At 39.6% G+C, this 22,543-nt stretch overlaps 1 protein-coding gene across 2 annotated transcripts; it reads right to left on the bottom strand.

Moving 5' to 3' along the window:
* Nucleotides 1-208: 208 nt before the first annotated feature.
* Nucleotides 209-21,719, bottom strand: LOC134817951 (uncharacterized). 2 transcript variants are annotated; one of them, XM_063827332.1, is made up of 11 exons: nucleotides 21,648-21,719; nucleotides 15,105-15,237; nucleotides 14,781-14,903; nucleotides 14,163-14,576; nucleotides 13,735-13,932; nucleotides 12,996-13,424; nucleotides 12,656-12,798; nucleotides 12,177-12,540; nucleotides 4,523-4,723; nucleotides 1,453-1,866; nucleotides 209-1,202 (listed from the first exon to the last, which is right to left on the bottom strand). In XM_063827332.1, the coding sequence occupies exons 2-11, from the start codon at nucleotides 15,205-15,207 to the stop codon at nucleotides 997-999; spliced, it is 2,595 nt and encodes an 864-aa protein (XP_063683402.1). In that variant the 5' UTR covers nucleotides 15,208-15,237; nucleotides 21,648-21,719; the 3' UTR covers nucleotides 209-996. The 2 variants fall into 2 exon arrangements, with proteins under 2 accessions (XP_063683402.1, XP_063683403.1); XM_063827333.1 differs by lacking the exons at nucleotides 209-1,202; nucleotides 1,453-1,866; nucleotides 4,523-4,723 and adding exons at nucleotides 5,933-6,571; nucleotides 6,814-7,032.
* Nucleotides 21,720-22,543: the final 824 nt, after the last annotated feature.

Here is a 22,543-nt window from a genome sequence, read left to right on the forward strand (position 1 = left end):
ATAACTTAACTTACTGGGCGGCGCTCAGTCTGTCATTCCGCCGAATCTTTACTATTGTTTATGAACATAATAGCCTGGGGTCCCCAGGTAAAACTTAACTTGTTATCTAGCGCGATGCACTACTAGTATGTAGTACTATAAGTACTATAGGCCGCGCATCAAATAATGCTTCTCGCAACCACTTTGACTTACGACAGTAAACAAATTAACTATCTTCAAAACATCAAATGGTTCTTATCACTTATAATCATGATAGGAGTCGAACATCGAAAATAACATCGGGTTTTCCTAGCTCTATAAGTAATCTAAAAGTAATCTCTAAAGTAATCTCTAAAGTAATCTCCAAAGTAATCTACAATGTCTGTAATTTTGCAGTGTTGACAAATAGCATTGCTATAATTTATTACAATAAAATCAATATCATTATGATTAATAATAATATAACAGGTGCAGTGCCCTTTCCAGAAGGTTTTTTTAAAAAGAATTCTTTAACATTACTATGTTCTATCTATTACTGTTTGTATTATAATTTTGAGTAAACATTAATCGAGTAAACCGCTCGATTCCCAATCAAATCATTAAGCTAAAATATTATGACCAGTGGCTGACGTCTCACTGCGTCAATCATGATCAGATTGTAAATCGCATTTACTCTTACACTTACAGTCTACTAGTAGTAGTACTATATAAGTATATACGACTATGAAAACAATATAAATCTAGCGAGATTTGAAAAGGACATCAAACAAAGACCTGAACTGAACGAAGTTTTTTCGAAACCACGAGTGCTTTATTAGTTAAAAATCTCAAAGCTTACTGTCACCAAGATGTAACTAGGTCGAACGGAGAAATTAGGTCTCACGCAGGAATTACTATTAGGTCTCACGCAGGCGCGTGATATATATATAAATACAAGCTCCTGCTAGACACCTAATTCCTGCGTGAGACCTAATTTTTCCGTTCGACCTAGTTACATCTTGGTGACAGTAACAGTTATTAAGCATTAACGACAGTAAACTGTTCCCAGCTTGAAGCGGACAACTTATCCACTTCTAACTCTCCATCAGGCGAAGCTGACATATATTTGTTGTGGTGGGATCGGAACGTGAACTTTTCCTCGACACAATCACAGCGTGCAAGTGTGAACTGCTCCCAGATCTGAACCCTATCTCGGTTCCATTGTAGTGTTCCATTAGGTTGGGCTGAAGAGTGGAGGAGAGTTTTATAATTTTAATAGCGGTATTTCTTGGTATTTCAAGAGGCATAATACCCAATTATTAACAATGTGAAAACATTTTTGGGCAGTACATAACTCGAATATTGTAATATGAACACAATATCGTGTACAATTTAATCAACAATCTGTTCATCAAAATAGAATATGAACATATTCCATTTTTTATGTGAAAATGTGTAAAAATATAGAATGTAACGAAAAATGTGTTTGCTAACCGGAGAGGTATTTTCCAAAACGAGACCTGAAAGCGACCACATTGTGTCCAACTTTAATCACACTGATAATCTCTGAGCTACCAAACGACTTCACTTGACATGTCGCATTCGCACTAACATAAAAACCATGGTGCCCCTTCAGTCCGACTCCACCTAGACTGGCTAATGATGTTGCGTAGTCGGTATCACTGTTGCGTCGTTTAACAGGAACTTTACCTTCTTCCAGCCTGAATATTTCCCACGCTTGAGCTTTATTTCTGTTAACTTCAATCCTCCCATCAGGTTGAGCTGACACGTATTTACCGTGGTATGAGAGTAATGTTATCCTTCTATCAGCCACTCTACCAACGTGGAAAAACTCCCAAATATTGGGGCTTCCTCCTCTGTTCCATTCAAGGGTTCCATTTGGCTGAGCTGAAGTGTTCGAAGTCAAATTCAACTCATCAGTAAGCAGTAAACCACTTGATCAGTAAGCAGTAAACCACTTAGCATTTGTATCGTTTTTAGCTTGTTATCAGCAGTCGTTATCTGCAAGTGTTACACACCACGCTAACCTGATGAATTTCTCTGTGGACTTACTACACACAGTGGAAAAGGATATGCAATCGGAGATTGGAAAGCTCATGAAAGCCGTGAATGTCTCGTCCTTCTCTGATATCAACCAGGGTGTTCTACAAAAACTGCTTAAGGGTCCGCTTGTAAATTTCCTCAGCAGCATAGTAAATTTAATGGACAGCAATATGAAGCTATGCAGGTCTGCAGCCAGCAAGATAGATCAGATGAAAACAGAACAGATAGACATGCAAAAGCAGCTGATAAACAGACAGCAGAATCAGATCGAATCGGTGCAGAAAACTGTAAAGAATGAAATGAGAAGTTGGGCAGATGTCGTCAAGAAGAACAGCGTCCTAAACAATCAGCTGACAACAAAAACTGTGAAAGAAGCCGTGCGATCAGTGAATAAAGAAGAAGAAAGATCGAGAAACTTGATTATCTACGGTTTGAAGGAGACGGAAGAAGGGGAGTGGGAGGACGTATTAGAGATGGACCCTCTCCCGGACTTTTTCAAGTCAGTTTTTGCTGAGGCTGGCTGTCATTTTCCTGACACGGATGAGATATGCAGGATTGGGAAGAAAGTTCCTGAGAAAACGCGACCAGTCAAAGTTCAGTTACAAAGCTCTAGCGATGTGGACATTATACTAAGGAATGCACACAAACTTAAAACAAATGATGATTTTAAGTCAGTTTATCTTGCACCGGATAGGACAAGGGAGCAGAGAATGCTACACAGTGGACTTGTCAAACAGATGAAAGAACTTATAAAGCAGGACAATAGCAAGCGTTATTTTATCAGAGACAATAAAGTTAATTGTGTTAGTGAGAGCTAGAGCCTTATCTACAAGTACACTGACTTGTTATCAGAATTTATGAACTTTAATAAGTTATGTTCACTTTCGTTATCTACGTGGTGATTCAGTGTAGTTTTTACATAGTATGTATTTATAATTTGGTGTAAGTGGTGGCCGTTGTATTCTATAAACCGTTTTTAACGAGTTTTTTTACGATGCAGTATTTTGTGAGGAGATTTAAGCAGCATGAACTGTGGCTCATATTTTATTATTTAAGCTGCTCTACGAGCACACACGCTAGCTAGCTGGTTTTTAGGTAGTTAAGAGTATTAGTTACTTAGTTAGTTAGTGTAAATTAGTATCAGTCAGGATCTGTTAGCACACAGAACTGTTAGTTTTCGCGAAGCAGGTCTGACTTTCATATATATTCTTATAGTAGACTTCATCATATAAATTTATTTTGAACTTAGTAGCAATTTCAGGGAATAAATAGAAATTTAAGATTTCATTTCTATTCTAATATTCACGTATATTAAATACAATTATATTGTTATGTATCATATGATTTTGTAAACATTGGCCGGTGTACCAAAAAACCGGTCCCCAAACAAACAAACAAACACTCACATTTTAATTACTACTAGAATTACCAATTAGTTTCAGCTTTTGTTGTTTGTGCACGCTGATAGTGATAAAGATGCCTCATCTCTGAATAAGATGAGGCATCTTAATTATTTCCTGACACTGACAGGACTCATATCTAATTATCGGGAACAGGGTAGCCGGTGGATCGCAGCCCATATTGGGTTGTGGGGAAATGAAAAAGCGGATGAGCTGGCCAAGCTTGGCACGACCAGCGAACACGTTTTGAAATGCCCAATCCCTCAATCTTACATCAAACGACAAATCAACAACAAAGTCCACAGACTGAATCAGGATATCTGGTTAACGGATGGTCCTAGACACACCAAACTAACCTTGGCCAAAAGCACACCAAAATAATCAATAATATAAACACGTCACTCATCAACAATAGACAAGACTATAGAACCGCAGTCCACCTAATCACGGGCCACTGTGGCTTAAACAAACACCTTCACACCATCCGCAAATCTAGCACCAGTGCTTGTCCTATGTGCGGTGACGGAGAGGAAACTGTCTCACACTTTCTTGGACAGTGCCCAGCTATTGCCCAACTAAGAGGTCAATACTTTCGGGACTACTACCTCTCGGTCAACGACATATTCGACAACCACCACATTACCACAATCGTCAACTTCACAAACCGCACCAAACGCTTAATAGTACCAGAAGAACTGGATCAGACTGGCGTAACTTAGCGCATTAACACATCACATTTGCAGCCTTGCCTAACTGATCTATAAACTCATCTGGTACCAAAGCGCGGTATTCCCATTCAGATCATTACCACCACCGTCCTCCACAATTCACACTGTTGTCTCCAATAAACCCCCCCTCATCCCAGAGGTAGGCAAAGCATCTTAATGCTATCCTCTAGTGGGCTTTCTATGCCCAGCCTCTCTTAAAAAAAAAAAAAAAAAAAAAAAAGGGTAGCCGGCGTATGCAATCATACCAGTCGATATAAAATGTCTTGTGGGTGTTGAATTAGAGCTTACGGTGGAGTACTGATATGAAAATTGGAAACATAAGCAAACCACACATTGCTAAGAAAAATTGGAGAAATTAAGGGTTAACCCTACCTGACAGAAATTTCCCATATCGAGAGTAAAAAGCCACGGTATCAGGTTTAACTTGAACCACGCGACAGATAGTATCATTCTTTATTTCTTCTTGACTACTATCCACCCTACCATCAGAGAAAGCCTGAAGAAAACCGTTGTGGTGTCCACGTATAGCTACTTCAAATGTTGGGAAACTTTGTTGGCCGAACGGTGATTCACCTAGTGAAACACATTTTATTATTTTAAATGCTGCTGATTGTTATATTAAGTTATTAGTAAGATCTGAGGTCGGTCAAGTTGCGCGGCTCCAATCAATTAACATGCGAAATCTTGAGCCGTGCAACCGAACTTACACAATAGTAGTAACAGTAGTAACACTTTCACTTAAATAGGTATTGTTTATCAGCTACAGGGTTATAAAGTAACCAGCAGGGTTATAATTTAGAAAGCCAACAGATATTTAAAGGACAGCGACGGATAAACTTAAAGTACTGTACCACACACAATTATTCGACTAACAGTAACCTTACTATCATGATCATGGGTAAATGCTATTTTTGAAAGAGTTGATTATGAATTAAAATGAGTGATGTCAGCTTTTTTAATTTTATTTCAGTTAAATTTATAATTATATGTTTTAATGTTGAAAGGAATGGCCTGGTCAGCCTGTATTAAACTGCAAAAAGTCTGGTCCTCTGGCATTTCCGAACAACTGAAAGTCAAGTTCTTTAGAGCCTGTGTCGAACCAGTATTGCTCTATGGATCAGAGACATGGACCATAAACAAGCAGCTTGAGAAACGCCTCAACGGATGCTACACCCGTCTTTTAATGAAGGCCAAGAACATCTCGTGGAAGAAGCATCCAACCCTCAAGCAGATCTATGGCAACCTTCCATCTATTGCCTCAGTGGTTGCGTCGAGGCGTTCCAGATTTGCTGGGCATTGCATGAGAGCTTCTGACCAAGTTATCTCCACTATCCTCCCCTGGCGACTTGCCCAATCGGGCCGTGGAAGGAGACCACTCACCTTCCTGGACGTAGTAGCTCGTGACACTGGGCTCCAGTTAGACGACCTTCGAACTGTTATGTGCGATCGAGACGTGTGGAGGCAGACAGTGAATGGGATTTCGATTGAGGATCGCCCAAAGTAAAAAAAAGTAAGTAATGTTGAAATTGCTGTTAAACTTTGTGACACAAACATGATTATTCTTGAAAAAATTAATACAGTGCGTTTGATTTGTCTCACGTCGCGATCCTCATTTTAGGTAACGAAAGCCGCGGATTCGTTAGCAAAACCTTGCCGAGTTGCTGCGTTAAAATACCAACAAGCAACACTTACAAGTAAATGTAGTGATATCCAATTCTATTATATTCTACCTTACTACTATCTACAACTTAACTTCATTGAACTAAATAAAATGCGTTTGATAATGTTATAATAATCAATAAAATCAATAAAAGGATCGTAAACGTTACACAATAATTGTTATTATTTACTGCTGAACATTATTTTATACGCTGCAAATTCAATCGACTGTAACTACAATTAAAAATAAAATACATATGATAATATGCTCTAGCCTCTAAATCTACAAATACTGCCCTGAATTATTGGCAGCTGCCTCCACATTACATAACAAAAAAATTCGTTTTATTTCTCAAAAATCCGGATTGCGATCTTCCTTGAGTAAGATCTAACTTAAAGAATTGTTGAAATTAAACTAACGGACAGCAAACATAAATCAGATGACATATTCCACATTTCCTTACACAATGCACATTCAACACTTGGTTATTCTCCACAAAAAGTCTTCAGCTCCGACCCCTTTATCTGTGACATCAACCCACCAGGTTCCATCACCCCGCAGTCTTCTTGACACCAGATATTTGTTCCTGTGCCTGTCTTGAGATTTTCTTAGTTTGTAGCCGACAGTAACGTTATCCTGGGTAACAGGTTCAATCATCCAACATTCATCTGTTTCTCTGTGTGGGGTTTTATGCACTAGTGCTCGTCCGTCCTTACCGTGTGTATCACTGTGTACCACTAGCATTCTACCACTATTTGTACCTACAAAGAAGAGTACTTTTATATGTTTATCAGAAGTCGCTGTCGACTACAGTAGTTTGGGGAAGGGAAACAGTCGCGGTTATAAATCGGGGTTTGCGATAAATCAGTGTTTGCCTATACCATTACCTTACTGTTGTTTAATTTAAATGTTCATGAGACCCTGTTTAGTGTTCTATAATCTATAAAGAATGATTCAATTCGCATATAAAATTGAACAATATAAGTACAAACGATGCACTCACCGTGCAGAACTTCGATCTTGTAGCAAGGTTCAGAGTTAACGGTAGTGTACATTATTCTCCACTTATCATGTTTATCTTGACGGTATGTTGGCTGAGTGTGGACCCAGTATGAACTGTTGTTTCTTCTATCAGAGTTGTAAGTTAGAGCGTATCCAGCTGCTGGACCATCTATTGCTTCTATCGCATATTCAGCACCTTCCTCAGGCATAAACCCTCCTTCTGAAGGTATTTATTCGGGTGAAACTTGCTACACGTTGTAAATCTCTTGCTACACGTTGTGAAACTTGCTAAACGTTTTGAAAATTGCTACAGCGTTGTATATCTCTTGCTACACGTTGTATAATGTATAACTTTTGCTACACGTTGTATACCTCTTGCTACACGTTGTATAATGTATAACTTTTGCTACACGTTGTATACCTCTTGCTAAACATTGTATACCTCTTGCTACACGTTGTATACCTCTTGCTACACGTTGTATACCTCTTGCTACACGTTGTATACCTTTTGCTACACATTGTATAACTTTTGCTACACGTTGTATACCTCTTGCTACACGTTGTATACCTCTTGCTAAACATTGTATACCTCTTGCTACACGTTGTATACCTCTTGCTACATGTTGTATACCTCTTGCTACACGTTGTATACCTCTTGCTACACGTTGTATACCTTTTGCTACACGTTGTATACCTTTTGCTACACGTTGTATACCTCTTGCTACACGTTGTATACCTCTTGCTACACGTTGTATACCTCTTGCTACACGTTGTATACCTCTTGCTACACGTTGTCTACCTCTTGCTACACGTTGTATACCTCTTGCTACACGTTGTATACCTCTTGCTTAACGTTATATACCTCTTGCTACACGTTGTATACCTCTTGCTACACGTTGTATATCTCTTGCTACACGTTGTATACCTCTTGCTACACGTTGTACACCTCTTGCTACACGTTGTATACCTCTTGCTACACGTTGTACACCTCTTGCTACACGTTGTATACCTCTTGCTACACGTTGTATACCTCTTGCTACACGTTGTATATCTCTTGCTACACGTTGTACACCTCTTGATACACGTTGTATATCTCTTGCTACACGTTGTACACCTCTTGCTAAACATTGTAGACCTCTTGCTACACGTTGTATACCTCTTGCTACACGTTGTATACATTTTCCTACACGTTGTATACCTCTTGCTACACGTTGTATACCTCTTGCTACACGTTGTATATCTCTTGCTACACGTTGTATACATCTTGCTACACGTTGTATACCTCTTGCTACACGTTGTATACCTCTTGCTACACGTTGTATACCTCTTGCTACACGTTGTATACCTCTTGCTACACGTTGTATACCTCTTGCTACACGTTGTATACCTCTTGCTACACGTTGTATACCTTTTGCTACACGTTGTATAACTTTTGCTACACGTTGTATAACTTTTGCTACACGTTGTATACCTCTTGCTACACGTTGTATACCTCTTGCTACACGTTGTATACCTCTTGCTACACGTTGTATACCTCTTGCTAAACATTGTATACCTCTTGCTACACATTGTATACCTCTTGCTATACGTTGTATACCTTTTGCTACACGTTGTATAATTTTTGCTACACGTTGTATACCTCTTGCTACACGTTGTATACCTCTTGCTACACGTTGTATACCTCTTGCTAAACATTGTATACCTCTTGCTACACGTTGTATACCTCTTGCTACACGTTGTATACCTCTTGCTACACGTTGTATACCTCTTGCTACACGTTGTATACCTCTTGCTTAACGTTGTATACCTCTTGCTACACGTTGTATACCTCTTGCTACACGTTGTATATCTCTTGCTACACGTTGTATACCTCTTGCTACACGTTGTATACCTTTTGCTACACGTTGTATAACTTTTGCTACACGTTGTATACCTCTTGCTACACGTTGTATACCTCTTGCTACACGTTGTATACCTCTTGCTACACGTTGTATACCTCTTGCTAAACATTGTATACCTCTTACTACACGTTGTATACCTCTTGCTACACGTTGTATACCTTTTGCTACACGTTGTATAATTTTTGCTACACGTTATATACCTCTTGCTACACGTTGTATACCTCTTGCTACACGTTGTATACCTCTTGCTACACGTTGTATACCTCTTGCTAAACATTGTATACCTCTTGCTACACGTTGTATACCTCTTGCTACACGTTGTATACCTCTTGCTACACGTTGTATACCTCTTGCTTAACGTTGTATACCTCTTGCTACACGTTGTATACCTCTTGCTACACGTTGTATATCTCTTGCTACACGTTGTATACCTCTTGCTACACGTTGTACACCTCTTGCTACACGTTGTATACCTCTTGCTACACGTTGTATACCTCTTGCTACACGTTGTATATCTCTTGCTACACGTTGTATACATCTTGCTACACGTTGTATACCTCTTGCTACACGTTGTATACCTCTTGCTACACGTTGTATACCTCTTGCTACACGTTGTATACCTCTTGCTACACGTTGTATACCTTTTGCTACACGTTGTATAACTTTTGCTACACGTTGTATACCTCTTGCTACACGTTGTATACCTCTTGCTACACGTTCTATACCTCTTGCTACACGTTCTATACCTCTTGCTACACGTTGTATACCTCTTGCTACACGTTGTATACCTCTTGCTACACGTTGTATACCTCTTGCTACACGTTGTATACCTCTTGCTACACGTTGTATACCTCTTGCTACACGTTGTATACCTCTTGCTACACGTTGTATACCTCTTGCTACACGTTGTATATCTCTTGCTACACGTTGTATACCTCTTGCTACACGTTGTACACCTCTTGCTACACGTTGTACACCTCTTGCTACACGTTGTATACCTCTTGATACACGTTGTAAATCTCTTGCTACACGTTGTACACCTCTTGCTACACGTTGTATACCTCTTGCTACACGTTGTATACCTCTTGCTTAACGTTGTATACCTCTTGCTACACGTTGTATACCTCTTGCTTAACGTTGTATACCTCTTGCTTAACGTTGTATACCTCTTGCTACACGTTGTATATCTCTTGCTACACGTTGTATACCTCTTGCTACACGTTGTATACATCTTGCTACACGTTGAATACCTCTTGCTACACGTTGTATACCTCTTGCTACACGTTGTATACCTCTTGCTACACGTTGTATATCTCTTGCTACACGTTGTATACCTCTTGCTACACGTTGTACACCTCTTGCTACACGTTGTATACATCTTGCTACACGTTGTATACCTTTTCCTACACGTTGTATACCTCTTGTTACACGTTGTATACCTCTTGCTACACGTTGTATACGTCTTGCTACACGTTGTATACCTCTTGCTACACGTTGTATACCCCTTGCTATACGTTGTATACCTCTTGCTACACGTTGTATACCTCTTGCTACACGTTGTATACCTCTTGCTACACGTTGTATACCTCTTGCTACACGTTGTATACATTTTGCTACACGTTGTATAACTTTTGCTACACGTTGTATACCTCTTGCTACACGTTGTATACCTCTTGCTACACGTTGTATACCTCTTGCTAAACATTGTTTACCTCTTGCTACACGTTGTATACCTCTTGCTACACGTTGTATACCTTTTGCTACACGTTGTATAATTTTTGCTACACGTTGTATACCTCTTGCTACACGTTGTATACCTCTTGCTACACGCTGTATACCTCTTGCTACACGTTGTATACCTCTTGCTAAACATTGTATACCTCTTGCTACACGTTGTATACCTTTTGCTACACGTTGTATAATTTTTGCTACACGTTGTATACCTCTTGCTACACGTTGTATACCTCTTGCTACACGTTGTATACCTCTTGCTACACGTTGTATACCTCTTGCTAAACATTGTATACCTCTTGCTACACGTTGTATACCTCTTGCTACACGTTGTATACCTCTTGCTACACGTTGTATACCTCTTGCTTAACGTTGTATACCTCTTGCTACACGTTGTATACCTCTTGCTACACGTTGTATATCTCTTGCTACACGTTGTATACTTCTTGCTACACGTTGTACACCTCTTGCTACACGTTGTATACCTCTTGCTACACGTTGTATACCTCTTGCTACACGTTGTATACCTCTTGCTACACGTTGTATACCTCTTGCTAAACATCGTATACCTCTTGCTACACGTTGTATACCTCTTGCTACACGTTGTATACCTTTTGCTACACGTTGTATAATTTTTGCTACACGTTGTATACCTCTTGCTACACGTTGTATACCTTTTCCTACACGTTGTATACCTTTTCCTACACGTTGTATACCTCTTGCTACACGTTGTATACCTCTTGCTACACGTTGTATATCTCTTGCTACACGTTGTATACATCTTGCTACGCGTTGTTTACCTCTTGCTACACGTTGTATACCTCTTGCTACACGTTGTATACCTCTTGCTACACGTTGTATACCTCTTGCTTGCTACACGTTGTATACCTCTTGCTAAACATCGTATACCTCTTGCTACACGTTGTATACCTCTTGCTACACGTTGTATACCTTTTGCTACACGTTGTATAATTTTTGCTACACGTTGTATACCTCTTGCTACACGTTGTATACCTTTTCCTACACGTTGTATACCTTTTCCTACACGTTGTATACCTCTTGCTACACGTTGTATACCTCTTGCTACACGTTGTATATCTCTTGCTACACGTTGTATACATCTTGCTACGCGTTGTTTACCTCTTGCTACACGTTGTATACCTCTTGCTACACGTTGTATACCTCTTGCTACACGTTGGTGAAACGTCAACTAAAACAAGCTCAAGAAATACATTTGACGATCGTGGTGGCACTGACGAATAAACCGTTGTGACCTTGGATGAATACTTGTCATAATGACGGGTTGGTTTTTATACTTTGCACGCGCGTTTAAACTGAAATATTCTTAATAGTGTAGTCTCTCATACCCAATACTAACAGTTTTAAAGACCGGAGTTTGAGTGAACCTAAAATCTCAACCTCAATAAACATGATAAGAATTACCGATTCAATTCAAGGTTCAGTTTTTATACGGGGTGACACAGTGTGATAGTGCGGACAATTATATCGTTGACGGTTGAACTCTACAAAAAATTCATGCTACATTCTTTCCTTCATCGCACCGATATTAGCTATATAGTATGATACTGTGCTCAGAATAGAAAGTTGCTAAGAAATTTGCTATATCAAAATGGCAAAGAATTTATTAATGGCACGTAAAGAATGCAAAGGCACCTGAGAAGAGGTTTGATAACAAATAAATGAGAGTGTTATGGAAAGGAAATTCACTGACCTCTATCACCCTGGATCCACATTTGACTGGACGGTGACCTCTCCGGAGATCTTAGCACTGCTTTCTTCTCACTAGCAACATATACCAGCTCATGGTGGACTCCATTAAAGTTAGTTTCCAACACAGTTCCACCCTCCTTTAACTTCCAATGACCTTGCCTTGCCCCATTGAACCACTTTGTACCACCATCAGGTAAGAACTCTATAATACCGTTAGGTTTAGTCCCATCGTGGGCCCACGTCCACACACTCCCTGCTATGTTGCCAGGAAACGGATCTAAGCAAACAGGCGCAGGCTTTACAGTTCGAGTATTTTTGTGAATAACTTTGAATTGTTCCCAAATATCCTCATTGTTCCTGTCAACCTGAAAAAAAAAATCTTGAATTTCCCGAGACAGCCAGGCAAAACAAATATTGGTAAAAAAATAACTAAACTAAATAAACTATAGTTGTGTTGAAAGAATTTAAGCTGTTCTTTACCTCTAACCCTCCTTTAGGCTGCGCAGAAATGAACTTGTTGTGCGATGATCGGAATGTGTATTTTCCGTTAACTTTGTTCACGGTGAATTGTTCCCAATCTTTGGCACTGTCCCTGTTCCATTGCAGAGAGCCGTTTTTTTGGGCTGAAATTGCAAAGTTTAGGAGAGATTCAGCAATATTTTATTGGCCAATTTTCATACCGTCGAAAACTAATACAAATATAGTTCGTTATAGATATCAGATATGTCGTGGAAATTGAACACTATCAGTATCTGTGCCAGAAAGGCCATATGAAATCAATTGGTGAATCGAAACGATTTCCAGTTGACAAGCTTATTACCTGAAAGATATTTCCCAAAGTAGGACCTGAAAGCGACAACATTTGGACTAATCTTTATCACATCAATCGTCTCCGAACTGCCGCAGTCATTTACTTGGCAGGTTGCATTGGCACTAACGAAGTAACCGTGGTGACCTTGCAGGAAGACTTTACCCGTTACAGAGTCTGCGTGGTCAGGAGAGTCAGCTGAGGCTGCCGCACAGGCTGCCGCACAGGCTGCCGCACTGGGACCCTCTGTCACACTAAAATGCTCCCAAGCAGCAGCTCCTTCTCTGTTAACTTCAATCCTCCCATCAGGTTGAGCTGACACGTATTTACCGTGGTATGAGAGTAATGTTATCCTTCCATCAGCCACTCTACCAACGTGGAAAAACTCCCAAATATTGGGGCTTCCTCCTCTGTTCCATTCAAGGGTTCCATTTGGCTGAGCTGAAAGGGTTCACGATTATAAAGTTTCTTTAGTAGCGGACTTTCAATCATTAGCCAACCAATACATACATTTTGTGGGTTTGGGGATAGGGTTAAACTTTGTGCTGAGGATTTTCGACAGAGTTACTATTATGTATTAGAAGTTAGAACTGGTTGTACAGTTTCAACTATGAAAAAAGTGCACTTTTTAAAAGTTCAACAGTGCTCACACTGTACAGTTTGTAGATTTTAGAAGCACCAGTCTTCAACAGCAGTCACAGAATAAAATAAACAAACATTGAACATGAAAAGAAACACTGCGCAGACGTACCTGAGAGATACTTCCCGTAATGTGACCTAAAAGCAACAGTATCGGGTTTAACTTGAACCACCTCGCACACAGCCGCCTCAGTCACACCAGTTATCTGGCAGTCAACACCACCATTAGAGAGTGCTCGAACATATTTCTGGTGGTGGCCTCGTAAGGATACTCTGGTTGAGGAGAAGTTTCCTCCGAATGGTAACCTGTCTGATAGTTGAAGTTCGGGTATTAACATTAAAGTTTGACGGCATAATCAAAGAAATAATCCATGAACTTTCTTTATCATTGTACATATTTTGGGTAGATTAAGATGTGGTGCTAGATGAACTCGATAGTGTTGTTGTGCTAGACGAGTTTGAAGGTGTTGTTGTAGAGGATGAGGTTGTGCTTTCAGATTTTAGAAAGTAAAATCTTGAAATCAAAAAGTAATAACCGACCTCGATCACCCTGGATCCACATTTGACTGGACGGTGACCTCTCCGGAGATCTTAGCACTGCTTTCTTCTCACTAGCAACATATACCAGCTCATGGTGGACTCCATTAAAACTAGTTTCCAACACAGTTCCACCCTCCTTTAACTTCCAATGACCTTGCCTTGCCCCATTGAACCACTTTGTACCACCATCAGGTAGGAACTCTGTAATACCGTTAGGTTTGGTCCCATCGTGGGCCCACGTCCACACACTCCCTGCAACTTCAGGGAAGCTGGCCACTGAGGGACTAGTGTGATATTGTTGAGGGGTGAGAGGTTGGGGTGGGAACATGGTACCAGAAAGTGGTGGAGGTTGGGACGCAAAGTTGTAAAGAGGGGGAGCAGTTGGGGGAGCGTCATGTATGCTCGTGTTCATCACTGGGAAAGTAAGAGTTTAAGTAATGGTTGACTGAATAATTATATCTATATAATTGTAAATGAAATGAAGGTAAGAAATACTGAAACCCTCCATACACTACAGATTTTAAGAGTGTGAAATGTTGTGGAAGTGTTGTTAAGGTTTAGGTTAGAGTTAGATTTAAGATAAGGTTCTTGGGGCACCCCGTGACCTGTAAAACATACTTCCTGAGTGTAGAGTATCCCCTAGACCAGCTGACACCCCAAGTAGTCTTGTAACCTCCTCCTCAGCAGTAGTTTTACCCTCTTGGCACTCCCTCAGTTCCTTCCGTAGTTGGAACACGTACTCTGTTTTAGTTATTTGTTAAGTTATGTTATTAATAAAGTTATTTGAAATATTATCTGATTAATTAAAGACCACGTTTGTATTAGTCACTGTCTCACATATTATATAACCAAATTAAAAGAGAGAACACTACAATATGGATAATATCTTTTATAAAGATATTATATATTTATATTCTATATAAATATAAAATATATCTATACCTATGACGATATCAGGGGCCAAGAAACCTATACCATCCCTAAGTTCAGCATCAGAAGTTTGGGACACCTCCTCAAGCGACGAGAAGTAGGATAGACCCGACATAGTATCTCAGGTGCTGTTTTTATCTCTTATCTGGGACATGTGTGATCAGAGATTAGTGAGATTTCATATGCTTTGTTTATAAATTATATATCTCAAATCTGGTGCAGTTTATGTGACAATTCTCCGTTGCCCACTGCCCATCGGATTGATTTCTTGTCGGACGGAAAAAGTGTGTACAATAAAAGGCTGTAGGAGGCGTCCTTAAACAGGCGCGAGCAAAAATAACTAAGAAGAGTTCCGATAAGATAAGATAAGTTTGATGAGATCTGGAGCACTTTTCTGGTGATAAGTTATTTCCTGTACTACGGTACACGTACTTCAAAATTTAAAATAAACGACGGTCTGTGTGCTGGAACAATCCTACACTTCAAAATTCAAACTTTCAAAACTATAACTATACCATATTAATACTTTAATAGACCATAATAGACAATATGCGCACTCAGGACCATTTGCATTAATAGCAGTGAATCGCTTATCGAATAATGAAAGTACAATGTGTACTTCGTTGCCTAGGCAAAGTACATACTGTTAACAAATATTGAGTGGCCACAATAACATAGTCAAGATCTGGTCATTACAATTTACATGTAGATTACAATACACTATTACAAATACAATATAAAAGCGGAAACTAAGATAACGGGTACGAAACTAAGATAACGGGTACGAAACTAAGATAACAGGTACGAAACTATGATAACGGGTACGAAACTAAGATAACAGGTACGAAACTGAGATAACGGGTACGAAACTGAGATAACGGGTACGAAACTGAGATAACGGGTACGAAACTAAGATAACGGGTACGAAACTAAGATAACGGGTACGAAACTAAGATAACGGGTACGAAACTAAGATAACGGGTACGAAACTAAGATAACGGGTACGAAACTAAGATATTACGGGTACGAACAACGTGATTTATTCACGTGAACTAAATCCAAGAATAATTTGATCATTAAAAGACCAAATTTGCAGTGTATCTTTTTATTTTTCGGATAATAGAAATAATTGAAAGATCGAGCAGACAGCAAATAAAAGGCAGACGTTATGTTGCCATGAACTTGACACACGATCACGTGACCCGGGACCCCATCCCACAGTCCTATGTAAATAATAAGATCGAAAACGCAAATGTACTGAATATCTAATACTATATATCGTAAATAAACAATGCGCCATACATCGTGAATTCCAACTTTTGCAAGTTTTTATGGTAATGCTTTATTTCTATAACTCTACTATGATGAGGGTAAAAATGTTTTGTGTTTTTACGCCGTAGCTGGGGAGATTTCGGTAAGTTTAAAGTATAGTATAGATATTAGATATACGTTACAATGTATTAGATTAAGATACCTGCTGATACCAGTTACACTGTAAAGGGATATATTATTTGTGATTTAATGTACACTGCACCTCCAGTCAATATACAATGTATAATGTACATTGTACAATGTACAAAGCACTGTACAATGTTGCAAACAATGAAGGCATGAGCTTTAACTACACAGAATACATTCTACGTATAAAGTCAACACAAACTAGAGCATGCACTGAAAATAACAGTTATGAAGCATAAAAAGCAGACAAATGACAAAGATCTGTACACACTATAACTTCAGTGACACACGTACAGAATAAGCAATGTAAAGACGTTTAACTGATGTTAGTTAAATATGGGAGGAGTCTGTTATTGTACATGATAATCGGTATATGCTAGACACACGTTAATGTACAGGTAGGATGTACTTTAGGATGTACTACACTATGAGATGCCAATATGTACTATAAGATGTACTACATGATGAACTAAAGCTGATGTGATACAACTACAAGAACTGTAATGTGAAACCAATGACAAGTTTATGTTGCATTGATAAGCAGAACAGAAGAGAAAGGACTTAACTTAAGATAGGTAGGTAGGATGTACTATAAGACGTTTAAAATGTTGTACGCTGATATGTTGATACAGCAGGGTGTCAGAGTTTGGAAGTTTATTTAGAATTAAAACAACTACTTCATATATTGTAGCCTCCATTACATAACATTGAAATACAACAAATTTACAATAAATTTTGTAATCATAAAATTACAATGAAATTAAAATTTTTCAATTTTCACCGGGTCATAACTTAACTTCTGAGTAATTACAAAATTTAAAAACAGGTTTGTAGATCTAGACAATCGTTTGAATTTTGTCTTAATTTCAGAATTTGGTAATGTTCTTCACAACCCATAATTATTGTACAGTCCTATGGACTGTTTGTTTGTCTCCGGATGATATTATTTGTATTATGTAAAAGTTTAATAGTATTTTGTATATTTTCCCAAAAAAAAAATTAAGGCCGTTATTTAAAGCGTTAATTCCAAACTTGGTTAAATTTATGAGGGGTAATAATAAGGGATTTACGTGTTATTTCTTTCGTTGAAGTTTTCTTTAGAATAAACTGTGTAGCTTTTCAGGCGATAGTGAGATATATGGAAAGTTATCGAGTGGACTCACCCGGGGAAGCAGCTGAACGCTTCAATTCAAATAAACCGAATAATTATAATTGATAATACCCTGCACGTGCGGTCTGGAAATTTATCATTCAGGAAACCGAATAATATTGTGACGCAATCCTCGTCTCAGACACAAAACAGTGAGAGAACACAGAGCAGCTATCTGGGTAATTGTACCTCCCCTCATCATGAAGTGTCAGCATTCCATGTTAACACTTACTTACTTACTTACTCACTTGAAAAGGTCTCCTCCTAGTCGTTGGAGTGGCCTGCACCACACAGTAACTCCTTTCTCCGGTGTATTAGACCGTTCCATTGTACCCATGTTAACACAGTTATGAAAATTCATCTTTGGTTAAGTATGATAGGCTATGGAACATTCTACCAAAAGAGGGTCAACTGGGCACGTCCTATACACCATGGGGAACTAAGCTTCGAGACCAAAAACCTGCAAAAGGATCAAATGCTACCATCCATATTCTCTATCTGCTGGAATGGAACTTGCCAACTTGGACAAAGGCCATACAGACGGGGTTACGTAAGCATTATTTTGGGCAATTCTCATCAGGCCCCACATCCAGAAAGTTTTATATTTCCTCCCAGATGCGTTTTTTTCTAAATTCTGTGGCCCGCTCGCTTCGCTCGCAAGTTTGGGGAGGGGGCTGTCGGCGAGCGAAGCGAGTCGACGTGTCCAATCCAACTGCGCAGCGATCGAAGCGAGCAAGCTGTGGCAAGGGTCTGGGGGCGCAGCCCCCAGCGGGGTCCAGGGGCGGAGCCCCTTGGCGGGGGCTAGGGGGCGCAGCCTCCCGGAAATTTTTTGCGAAATAGGGTCTTTTAGATGGCATTTGGCATTAAAGAAATTTGTAGGACAGCAATAAACTGGGATTGAAAAGAATCAAGTACTCACGTAAATTTGGTAACTTCACAACAGCAATCTGCATTCTCCAATCAGAATATTTCACTGTGTTCCAAAACTGACAGGATGTTCCTCTTTGATTTTTATACAATCGAAAAATTTTCTTCAAAATTTCCTCAATTAATTTGTCTTTATTCCAAAAAAATATTTCGAAATTTAGGAGTAACTTCTCAAAAATTTCCTCTTTTTCTCCCGTTTTTCCTCCCAAAAAAAAAATTTCCTCCCAGGCTGCCTTGCAAGATAGCGTGTTTCTGGATGTGGGCATCAGGCATGCGCTAATAGTAATGAAAATTTATCAATAGCCAAAATGTTTATTTGCGACTACCAGGCTAATGTGTACTTATGCATTTGGGATTATTACCATCATTCCTTGCAGAGATAAATTCTTTCTTTTCATATCATTGCCGGGCCATTGTTCTAATAATAGCCCAATAATATAGTGATTGTGGATAACTTGCAACCTTTTTCCGACCAGCCTCAATTTCCTTAGAATTCCGAGACCTTTGTTGTTTCTTATCGACATTTTAAATTGAAAACATCGCCAATATCATTACATCATTCAGCACCATCGTGAATATAAATGTTGCGACCTCCAGCTTTTTTCAGCATTTCTAAAAGTTTTCAGTTGAAACTTGGGATTAACATTGTAATACTAATATTCAATTTTTCGAAAGCTTTAAAGAGTCCTGTTCAAGGAGTTAAAGCAAGAAGCGTTGACACATTGCTATTCCACTTTCGCTTTTGGGTACTTATATTAAACGAAGCCAGCCTTATGTCGCAGTCACCTCTTAGCTCCAAGCAGAAACCAGTCAAACCCTAAAATGTTGTATCACGTTGCGACCCCCACGGTCGTTTCACTATTTAGTATTTATCGTCCTGACGATACAGGGGGAGCCGCGCACTTCGTGCGCGGCGGGTCATACAACGTATGACAACTAAAATGGTGTCAAAATAAAACAACATTTGTCTATTAGTATTTTGTGATTTTGACACCACTTGGGAATCCAAATTTCGGGACCTAAAATTCTTATTCCTTGGCCAATTTTGTATTTCTGCATACTGGTCAAAAGGCAATAAAAACATTCGGCCCAGCCAAAAAGTTTCGATTGTTTATCCGTCACGGCTTATGCGGAATATTGTGTTAAAGTTGATGTCATGGTGTCAGTAAAATATACATCGTCTCGCTTTATATATCAGTAAGATCGCTTTGTATATCAGGCTCGCTTTACATATAGTAAGATACAGTAAGGTTACACTTGGTCTAGTAGCACCATATTCCTAATAAAACTACAATCTCCTAGAACAATGAGGTGGTTGTTAGCATTGATGACCCTCACCCTGGTCACCTACCTCTCGGACCAAAAGAGAGACACAGACGACAGCGTTACAAAGTGTTGGAACGAATACTGTAAATACCCGGGACTTCTCACAAAGACCTGTCCTAAAAGGGGGGAAATAAACACGTGCCGTATTAACAGTGACGAAACTGAGATAAAATGCGAAAGGATGTATGCAAGGGCGCCCGAACCTGATAAGACATGTAAAAACGACTTCATGAACGAGTGTTCGTGTGGCTATACTAACAAGGTGGATTCTCCCGAAGAAACTGAATCGACTGCGTTTTGTGATTGTAAAATGAAGTCGAGTGCCAAGACGACAATAGGTCTTATCGTGGGGTTTGTTGTTCTTATAGCAGGATGCGGCGTCTGTTTGGGCAAGTGGTTTGTGGTCAAAAGAGAAACGGTCCAGTTTCAGATCAGAGAGAGAGATGAGCAGTCCAAGTTTGATACGTACGGAGATTACAGTGCCAACTCTCAGGGTGGAACCCACAGTCAGAGTCAGGGACAGAGGAACAGTGCACATACACAGGGTGGAACCCACAGTCAGAGTCAGGGACAGAGGAACAGTGCACATACACAGGGTGGAACCCACAGTCAGAGTCAGGGACAGAGGAACAGTGCACATACACAGGGTGGAACCCACAGTCAGAGTCAGGGACAGAGGAACAGTGCACATACACAGGGTGGAACCCACAGTCAGAGTCAGGGACAAAGGAACAGTGCACATATTACACAGGGGGAAAAAAAGACCAGTCTATCAGCCGGTCCCAGACACCAGCAACCTATTGCCAGCCCAGGAGGAAGATCAGTCTCACAAAATCCTGCAGCTGGAAGGGGGATGCGCGGGCCTGCATCTCCTCATTCTGGAGCTGGAAGGGGGATGCGCGGGCCTGCATCGCCTCATTCTGGAGCTGGAAGGGGGGTGCGCGGGCCTGTATCTCCTCATCCTGGAGCTGGAAGAGGGGTGCGCGGGCCTGCATCTCCTCATCCTGGAGCTGGAAGGGGGGTGCGCGGGCCTGCATCTCCTCATCCTGGAGCTGGAAGAGGAAGGATATCCCAATAGAGGTAAACGCGTTACTCTCAGAAACAATAGCTACAGTGGTTGGCTGGTTGCCAATCATAAAGTCACAAGTTGATTGATGATCTGAATAAATATACATATAGTAAGTGAAATTATCAGCTGTATGAGCAAGATTGTCGATATCAGGGCCAACTAGATCACAATCCAATATAATATAATAGTACCTAATTCATGTATTTTGTTCAATTATACTATAAAAGATTCAGAATTGGATTCAGGACTCAGTAAAGTAGCAACATGCGAATGTTAACGAAATCTAGTTGTATATTTTGAGAAACTCTACTGAAGAATATTCTACGATTATTTGGTCATATATCCGGATCCCGATGGCACTGTCGCGGCACTCTCATGGCAGTGGCACTGTCGTGGCACTTTGGCGGCACAGTGCCAACTTTCAATCATGTTCGTTGAAAAGCATAGATTCAAGAGAGTGCCACGAGAGTGCTGCGACAGTACCATCGGGATCCGGAATCCGGATGTATGACCGATTATTTCGCAATCGAATGACTTCTAAAAATATAAAATCTCTCGCAACAACTAGCTATTGTGAATAAAGTTAGTTTAGCTATCCCTGTATAGAATTAGAACTAGGCCATACCTGAGGGTCAAAGCCAACTTTCAAAACTGAGTAACGAACTGAACATGATCTCTCCAACAAACCATCCTTAAAAGGGTTTTTATAGATAACATGGACAAATGGAACACACTAATATTCTTATTTGAGTATTTGATAGATTTTATCTTTTAGCAAAAATTGCAAGATTGATTCTTTTCGATGGCCTTAATTATCAATTTCTCATGTTATGGTTACATTTTATTGCTAAATTCGAAATCATACGCGTTATATATTTTTCAATGGTGTAAAATTTAACAATCGTTGGTTTATTTGATAGTTAACAGTAAACTATTCTTCTCGTAATATGTGGCATTCCAAAACAGTCCAAAAGGCAAAACTAGGCAGTATCCAAGCAGCCCAACCACTTAGGGTGGACATAAAGGTAGACACATTTTTAGTGTTAGAGTAAGGGTTACGGTTAGGGAACCTAACCCTTAAAAAGTAACCCTAACCCAAAAGTTGTCTACCCTTATGTCCACCCTTGGTTGTGGGGCTTCTTGAACACTGCCCAAAACTATCAGTAAGAATCATACCTTTATCATGATAATCGTTAGAAAAATAAGCGTAAATTTGGACAAAATCAAACTTAATCACTCAAATTGTTAATCCTAAAACATATTTTAACAAGCAAATCTTTTGAAATCCTTAGCTCAATCTATGGTCTGAAGAGTTATCGTCTAAAGGTTGAAACTTTCGGCAAGTCACTTAAAGCTAAGTCCCGACCTAGCGATTACGATTGCTGCAAATCGGGCAGTTTTTGAGCTTTGAGGCAAAGTTTCTAGTTATTAATATTTTCGAAAGGTTAGAGCTAGAGGTATCAAATTAAAAACCTGTATACATTCTGTTGAGATGAGGGAATGAGAAACCGAATTTGAAGG

This window comes from Bolinopsis microptera, chromosome 7 (genome assembly GCF_026151205.1).
Source record: "Bolinopsis microptera isolate Bmic1 chromosome 7, MBARI_Bmic_1.0, whole genome shotgun sequence".
In the NCBI taxonomy this organism is placed as follows: domain Eukaryota; kingdom Metazoa; phylum Ctenophora; class Tentaculata; order Lobata; family Bolinopsidae; genus Bolinopsis; species Bolinopsis microptera.

Bases quoted from the DNA above. Each gene is read 5' to 3' on its own strand.
- LOC134817951 (XM_063827332.1), bottom strand. From the start codon at position 15,207: ATGTCGGGTCTATCCTACTTCTCGTCGCTTGAGGAGGTGTCCCAAACT. The intron at 14,577-14,780 runs GTATGTTTTACA...TTACTTTCCCAG, and splicing joins GGATACTCTACACTCAGGAA to TGATGAACACGAGCATACAT. The intron at 13,933-14,162 runs GTCGGTTATTAC...TTCAACTATCAG, and splicing joins GTGGATCCAGGGTGATCGAG to ACAGGTTACCATTCGGAGGA.